Below are 8,878 nucleotides of genomic sequence, written 5' to 3' on the forward strand. Positions count from 1 at the left end.
TAAGGACATGGATTACTGGAACCATGTCCTGTGGTCTGATGAGACCAAGATAAACCTATTTGGTTCAGATGGTGTGAAACGTGTGTGGCGGAAACCAGGTGGGGAGAACAAAGACAAGTGTGTCTTGCTTACATCAAGCATGGTGGTGGGAGTGTCATGGTCTGGGGCTGCATGAGTGCTGCCGGTGTTCTGCTGAGAAAGTTCCGCTCGGCGGATAAGGACCCCCCTGTACTGCGCAGGCGCTGCGCCTGCGCTGTAGGATCTGGCGGAAATAGCCAAAGGTGAATAGCTGAAAATCAGCTGTACATGGCGCCTGTAAGAGGGCTCCTCGTGGGCTTGCTTCGCTCGCCCCGCTTCGGGCACAGTCTCGCTTCGCTCGGCTCTTTTTGATTCCCCCTCTAGGTCCACTTGGATGGTGGGGAAGGAACCTGGACCTAGGGTGCAGGCGCCGTGTACAGCTGATTGAAAAGTTTGAGCTTCGGCTATCTCCGGCGGCTGACAGTAGTTCGTACTGCGCAGGCGCTGCGCCTGCGCAGTACAGCGGAGGGTCCTTATCCGCCGAGGGAACTTTCTCGGCAAGACACCGGCACTGGGGAGCTACAGTTCATCGAGGGAACCATGAATGCCAACATGTACTGTGAGATACTGAAGCAGATCCCCTCCCTTTGGAGACTGGGCCGCAGGGCAGTATTCTAACATGATAATGACCCCAAACACACCTCCAAGATGACCACCTGCCTTGCTAAAGAAGCTGAGGGTAAAGGTGATGGCCAAGCATGTCTTCAGACCTAAACCCTATTAACCGCTTGCCGACCGGCTCACGCCGATCTACGTCAGCAGAAGGGCACTACAGGCATACTAACGTACCTGTTACCACAGAAAATTTTTGGACAAAGAAATTAGTAGGGTCAAAGATTGCAATAGGGAACATTTGCTGAAAGAAAGATCTGAGAATAGGGATGTGGATGAAGATAGAGGTACCTGTTTAGTATTGGATTACAGTATACAAAATAAAGAAGTGGAAAGGATCATACACAAATACTGGAACGTGTTAAAACAAGATATCCACCTCAAAGAATGCTTACCAGAGAAGCCAAGGATTGTCTATAGACGAGCACCTAACCTGCGAGATAGGCTGGTGCATAATGTTGTGGAGCTACCCTCTTCGGAACCAAAAATGTTTTGGGATACAAAGTAGTTTTTCAGCTGTGGGAGGTGCTACAGTTGCACAAGAGTTCCAACTAATTTGAGGAGAGCTAAGGAATTCATAAACCCCCGAACTGATCAAACATACACCATTAAAGATTTTATTTCTTATGACACCATAAGGGTTGTATATGCGGTGAAATGCCCCTGTAATTTATTGTATATTGGCTGTACCATCCGAGCGCTGAAGGAACGTATGGAAGAACACGTCAGAAATATACACAAGGGATTTGACAAACACTATCTGTCCATACATTTTAGGGATGTTCATGGTCAGAGCATGAAGGGGGTGCTGTTTTGGGGCCCAGAGGCACCTAAACGTCATTGGAGGGGCTGCAATTACACCAGAGAGATTAGTCAGCATGAATCTTGGTGGATACACCAACTGGGCTCTTTGTTTCCGGGGGGCTAAATAAGAAATTCGACTTGGGTTGTTTTCTGAGCAATTATTGAAGTGATTTTATATTTGGCATCGACTATTTGGGGTATTGTTCCTAGTATGGTTATATAGATGTCCTATCGGGTTGGTATGTATTTCTATTTGTATTTTTTATTTCTATTTAATTTTTATTCTTTAGTATATTTGAGCTGTAGCCTGATTTGCACATCTACATCTGCAGTTCATATATGGAGTTCACTCTACAGTACCCATTTGGGTTTGGGGGGGATTTTTGATGAGATTTATTAATATTTTATATAGATGTGGTTTTTTATATATTTTAAATATATTTATTAAAGATTAGGATATTCCATTTCTCCATACATATTATGTCATCAGCAGACATGGTGTGTTGCAAGAGGGGTTTATTTTATTCTGTGGTAATCATATGGATGCATTAATGATAATTAGCAGGATTTACACAGTTGGTAGCGAATTTGTATCCTTTTGTTATGTATTTATTCAGCCGATTATCATGTAATATGTTTCAGTGAGGGATATGGTTCAGCATCCACTAACCTCAGATCTGTGTAAATAGATACTGAATTTATGCCTTTTAGATTTACCATACCCTTTCCTCGTTCGTAAGAGGGGATAGTGAGATTCATTACATTTACAGACTGACTTATTTTGACCAGCTAGATGTTGCTTTCGAGCATTATTCAAATTTTCACTCACATCCAGCACTAGAGTGTCCGCAATCTACAGCAAGATGGCCGCCGGCACACTATATATTTGATTGACACAACAACCGTCCAATTACATTCCCCCTGATGATGACACGTATGCCCTGTGTTGAAGACGCATAGGGGAAGGGGACAGGACAGAACGTTATACATACAACCTGTTGGGAAAGATTAGCACGCCACCCCATACCGGCCGCTATTGCCCGTTTGTTTCTGCTGTTTTAGTGTGGCGCCCTTAAGTGCCTTGTTACTTATGAGCCCGTGCTGGAGCCTGTAATCTTGTGATCCACATAGAGCCCAGGGTGGCTCAAAAGCATTTCCTGACTTTGTCTAGCGACTTAGTCACATTCTCTAAGGCGAGCGTGTTACCTTGGGGGGGGTCACCTTTGTTTCACCATTTTATGATCTGTGGCACGTGGATTTTTAAGCACGTTTGAATACATCACCATTGCAGATCACTTGACAGTACTTTTTTGAAGGACTTTTTGTTCAATACATATTTAGTTCATGATGGACTATTAAGTATATGCATTGCGGGACACTTAGCACTTTTTGGTTGGCACGTCACTTTTTAGCATCTGTTTGCACTTATGAATTATATTTGAAGCAAAAGTAATTATTGATTATATTATTATCGTTATTATTACTTTATATGTTCATTTATTTTAGGTGATATAGTATATAAGTGTGGCAGACACCTCTGTACTTATTTGTATATGTGCTATATCTCTTTGTGCCGGGATAGGGGCACGTTTAGCACACTCTAGCACATCATTATATTTTTTATGTATTTGATATTCACACCTAGTACAAGGCGTGATTCATGCATGCGGCTGTGTAGTGCTTATTTTTAGCACCAGGTTCATTGTGGCTCGTAGGATTTCTTTTCTTGTGTAACGTACCTGTACATTGCCTTTTAAGAAGCCGCTTGTGGGCGCGCTCCAGCGAGCGTGGTCCGCGGGGATACCTGCGATCGTCTCACGGAGAGGAAGAACGGGGAAACAAGCATTTCCCCGTTCTGCCTAGTGCCTGTAATCGGGAGCGGTGATCAGTGTCGTGTCACACATAGCTCATTCCCCCCCAGTTAGAATTACTCCCTATGACATCCTTAACCTCTACAGCGCCCCCTAGTGGTTAACCCCTTCACTGCCAGTCACATTTACACAGTAATCAATGCATTTTTTTTTTTTTTTGCTGCTCTGAAAATAGACAGCTTTATTAAATCATTTGACAGGATTACAAAATCTGCAAAAAAAATATATTCAAGTCAATTAGAAATCAGTTTTCCTGGCAATGCTGTGCCAGAGAGCAGAAAGCAAATCTTGTTTAAGAATTGGAGTTGGGGCCTTTCTTCTTGCCAAAGATAGGCACCACATTGACAAACCTGCGGTTGTACTGCATGCTTCTCTTGGATCTGCCAGTTTTCTTTTTCTTCTTTTCTTGTTTTGCCACCTTAGGAGTCTGTCCTCTCACTTTCCCTGCACGAGCCAGTGACCCATGGACTTTACCTCCTAGAAGTCTGCCTGACAGGTCCAGTGTACACTGGTCACAAACATCACTCTGAGACAAAAGCACATCATCCCCCACTGCTGCTCCTCCACAGGACAGCACCAGATCGCAATCCTCAAGGCCTTCTAGTTGAGCTACATGAGCCTTAACATCCAGCACTGTGTCCTGCTCAGAGACATCCAAGGTGTGAAGCGACTGGCCACTGATAAAAAGCTGCATGGCTGCTCTGTTCCTCTCGCTCCCTCTTCTATCAATGCATTTTTTTTTTTTTAATTGTTTATTTATGTAGCGAAAAAGGTCCACATGGACCGTAAGTGAACATTATTACACAGAAAAATAACATGTATTAACAGGTATACATCTTGTAACATGACTACATACCAACATTGTAACCTAGCAGTTGTGTCGTGTATAGGAGGTGAGTTCTTTATTTCCTGTTGAAACTCGTATAACATTATTGTGCAGTGCTTAACTTGTGTATACTGTTTCTAAACTTGTGGAGGTAGGGTTACTTGTAACCCTGCTGAGCATAATTGTGATGTCAAGCGGCCTCTTGGGACCAATTCCACCTTTTTTTTTTGTTATTTTGGAAAGTTGAAAGAGATAAAGGATAGCAAGGTGTTAGAAGAAGAAAAAGAAGGAATAAGATGGGGAGAGGGGGTGGGGTAAGGGGGGGATGGGGATGGGGGGGGTAAAAGGTCCCCCACTAGTATGGACTGATACCAGTTCCTGTCTAGCTTGTGTTCGAATATCCAGTGGGCAATTTGTTAAAGCGGGGGTCCACCTATCTATCGTGTTTTTTTTTTTGAGTTCATTCACAAACTTTTCTTCTCAGCATTACATACTCACATATTGTGTGTAATATGTCCGCCTGTGTCAGATTTCGTCGGAAAGAATAACTTATATTATTCACTGCAGGCGGTTTCCATCTTCATTGTGGGCATTTCAAGCCCACAAGCATTTATTTCCTGGATGTGGTGAATGCTGTGCTCCCAGCATTCACAGCTCGTTCCCGCACATGCTCAGTGGCATCCTGGGAAGCCTGAGACTAGCTCCCAGGAGTCTGGGAGAGGCTAGAAACACGCCTACTCCCACGGGAGGAGAACCAGGAAGTGCAAAGAAGAACAGAAAAATAAAAGGTAATTACGGCGATTTACATTTTTTTAAACGGCATGTCAGCATCTAGGCAAGGAAGAGAATACATACAGATATTGTTCAAAATTTGGGTGGAACCCCGCTTTAAGCCAGACTGTGGTTGTATTTGGTTGAGGTGAGTGAATAATTCCTCTCAGTGATTGGCCTTCAGCTGAGTAAAAGAACATGTTCCACAGTTGCCATGTTTTGGTGAATGTCTCCTGTCTATTTTGAGCTGTGAGGATGAGATCCTCCATGTTTCTGATTTCCTCCACCTTTGTGAACCAAAGTTCAATCAAGGGAGGGTGTGGGGATTTCCAGTTTAGAGGAATGCAGGCTTTAGCTGCATCCAATAAGTGTTGGATCACAGATTTTTTGTATGTTCGTTCAGGTATGTTGGACGCGTGTAGAAGAAAAAATGCTGGGTCATCTGTTATTGTCCGTTCTGTGAATCTTTGAACTATCTCTCTGATTGTTTGCCAGAAATGTGTTAGTTTGGGACAAGTCCAGAAAACGTGTAAAAGGGTTCCCTTATCTGATTGACATCGCCAACATTGGTCAGATGTTGTGGGATATAGCTTGTGTAGTACTACTGGGGTTCTGTACCATCCTGATATGATTTTGTAGTTGGTTTCTTGTGTTTTAGCGCATATGGAGGATTTATGTGTGAATCTGAGTATTTGGTTTCTTGTGGAGATGTCAAACTGGCGGTCCAGTTCCCTTTCCCATTTGAGAAGTCCCGGGGGGGGTTGAATCTGCTGGGGGTGTAATCAGGAGTTTGTATGTCAATGAGAGAGTATGTGGTAGTACTCCGTTATCAGTACAGAGTTCCTCCAGTGTCGCAAGTGGTTGGTCATTTGCAGGCGGGGGTTCCATAGTATGGAGAAAGTGGTTCAGTTGGTGTGATCTCAGGAAGTCCAAGCAAAACGGCCCCGTGGGGTCAGTGAGCTCCGTAATCGACTTCCATTTTCCTCCGGAGCTGAAATGTGACGCCTGGTACAGGCCCGCTCCACCCAAACCCCGAAAGATCCCATCGCTGAGGCCTGGGGCAAATTGAGGGTTACCCAGTATAGGGCGTAGTGGGGAGTTTTGGGTAGAGAGAGATGCCTGAGATAGGAGGCGAGCGCTAATTTTGGCAGTGGTGCCAATTAGAGGATGTCGTTTGATATTCGCTGGTAATGCAGTATAACACCATGGGGTTCTACCCAGGGGGATCTTACTTTGCGCCTGTTCAAGTTGTGTCCACAGTTTAGTCTTGTGATGTCTGCACCAGTCCACTAATCTACCCAAGTGAATTGCATAGTAATAGGTGCGGATATCCGGCAATGCCAGGCTGCCGTGAGGTTTAGGGAGGACGAGTAGTTTTTTAGCGAGTCTAGGTTGTTTCCGAGCCCAAATGAATTCTGTGAAGACTGATTGCACTTGTTTAAAATAGATCGCAGGTATCTGGATAGGTAGAGCCTGCATGAGCTACAGAAATTTGGGAAGTATGGTCATTTTTAGGATATTGCCGCGACCCATCCACGAGTGGAGTCCCGTGTGCCATTGACTTAGTAGTGCTTTGACCTTTTTTAGGAGGGGCGGGAAATTAAGTTCATATAGTTTAAAGAAGTTTTGAGGGATTGACGTGCCTAAATATTTCAGTGCTGTATTGGTCCATTTTAGGTTGAAGCTTGATTGTAGGTGTTTAAGTTGTGGTTGGGGTATCTTGACACTCATTGCTTCCGATTTAGAGAGGTTAATTTTTAGATTTGAAAGTTCTCCATAGTTTGCAAATTCTCGTAAAAGGTTTGGTATGGATATGGTAGGATTTGTGAGTGAGAACATCATATCATCGGCATATGCCGAAACCTTCTGTGAGGTCCCGTCTACCTCAATGCCGGTGATGTCTGGATTCAGTCTAATATGACATAAAAAGGGTTCTAGGGATAGTTTATGGGAAAAACACCCTCATAGAAAGGCACCACATCCCTGGACAGGAATTTGTATACATATCAGGAGAACTAAAGGGATTTTAACGGTGCAAGTAGACTATACATACGGGAAACTATGTGTTTTTTAAAGAAAAAAGATATAGTTTATTGTTTACAATCAATTAAAAGGGAACATATATGTTGTATAAGGTAACAAACACTTTTTCTTTTTACAGCAATATAAGAACAAGGTGGTCAAACGGGATGAAAAGTGTATATTATATATTAACAGATGATGATTATTGCATACTAGCCCGACATGTTTCGCATTGTCGCTTTTTCAAGGGATATGCAACTGGTAATTGTATCATCCAACACTTTTAGTGATTCTAAGAAAATAGAGAGAAGAAGAGTTTTTATATACAAACATAGGTAGTGTTCAATATTATTACAGCATTGAATACATTTAAAGACACGCGCTGTCACTCCGAAAAGTCCATAGTAGCTTACCCCTAAATTGACCCCACAGAGCCTCGTCAGAACCAGCGCGTACAGGCCCAACCAAGCAGGGTAGCAAGGAGGCTAAATTGCAACCACAGGGAGCAGAAAGATGAAGCTGTTGTATGGATAATAAATATTTAGTGTCAACGAGATTGTATACAGGGAATTAATTGGGTTAAAAAAACAGTGAATTGACACTTACACAGGTAATTAATTAAAGCTGTAACCAAGGATTATTATTATTATTATTATACAATATTTATATAGCGCCAACAGTTTACGTAGCGCTTTACAACTTGAGGGTAGACAGTACAAATACAATACAATTTGATACAGTAGGAATCAGAGGGCCCTGCTCACTTAGAGCTTACAATCTAAGAGGATGCAGATGATCATCAGTATCAGTAAAGTTGTAATTACAGGGGATATTTGGATGGTAATTGAATAAAGCTGAAGGGTTAAGTAAAAAAACAAAAGATGTCTTACTACGCATTTGGAAATGCAAAACTGAGTAATATAGACTGATTGTAATTTGTCTGTATATAATTAATAAAAGTATTACACATAACTTATGGCGGTATATTTAAACTCCCATGGGAAGGACATAATGTCTCAAACTCTGCCTGCTGTGACAGCAATGTGAGCCTTTACAATCAAAAGTCTATAGGGGTTCAATAAGTAAATAAGGGATCGATAGTAGACAAAATGTATAAATGTAGAGCAGGGTGTGGGTTACTCACCAGTCACTCACACTGCTGGGGTCTTAGCTTACATCCTCCGGCGCTGGCAGACATGGCTGTCAGGTGTGCCGGTTAAAATACTGCTCCCCATCGAGCCAGCGCGTGACGTCGCCGGCTCGATGCGGACGTAGTGGCGCCAGTGCGCATGCCCGGGGGACCGAATCCCTGTCCAAACTACATGTCCCATGAGGCACAGCGACAGCAGAGAGAGCCGACATGCGCAATGCAGTGCACGGCGGCTCCTCCCGCATGTACGCCGCGTCACGGGATGGAGGGGCGGGGAAACGGGCACCGAACAGTGCCTTGTGTTGAAACTGGTCCATCGGGGAGGCACGGCGCAAGATGGGCACATCTCAGGGATGTGCCCCGGGCGTCCGTGTGGATGCGGCAGCCCCCCTAGGAACCCGGCATGGATGGAGGGCCGAGGGCGGTCTGACAAAGATGGGCCAAGGGAGTAGCTGATCGGGCAGGAAGGGACCACAGACCTTCCGATCCCGATCGACGAATCAGAGGGACAGCGCGCTTGCATAGAGAAAATATGTTGCAGTTAAATCAAAACAAACTTACATGTACAAAATCAGTGTTACACATAACTCAAACATTAAAAAACATATGTGTAAAATAAATACATTTGTCATGAAAACAAGTCATTTTGTATGTAAATGACAAAAGGGGGGTGGGGAAGGGAAAAAAAGGGAAATGGGTGGGCAAGGAGAATGTGGTGTCTGATGGACCATGACACCTTTTGAT

General features: G+C 43.7%; 1 protein-coding gene across 1 annotated transcript; it reads right to left on the bottom strand.

Moving 5' to 3' along the window:
* Window positions 1-3,635: 3,635 nt before the first annotated feature.
* On the bottom strand, window positions 3,636-4,244 carry LOC141134636 (ubiquitin-like FUBI-ribosomal protein eS30 fusion protein). Its single transcript, XM_073624088.1, has one exon. It carries the CDS (start codon window positions 4,057-4,059, stop codon window positions 3,658-3,660), a length of 402 nt encoding a protein of 133 aa, XP_073480189.1. The 5' UTR covers window positions 4,060-4,244; the 3' UTR covers window positions 3,636-3,657.
* Between the last annotated feature and the right edge of the window lie 4,634 nt (window positions 4,245-8,878).

This window comes from Aquarana catesbeiana, linkage group LG03, assembly GCF_042186555.1.
Source record: "Aquarana catesbeiana isolate 2022-GZ linkage group LG03, ASM4218655v1, whole genome shotgun sequence".
NCBI classification, from domain to species: Eukaryota; Metazoa; Chordata; class Amphibia; order Anura; family Ranidae; genus Aquarana; species Aquarana catesbeiana.

Coding starts and splice junctions, on each gene's coding strand:
- LOC141134636 (XM_073624088.1), bottom strand. CDS start 4,059: ATGCAGCTTTTTATCAGTGGCCAGTCGCTTCACACCTTGGATGTCTCT.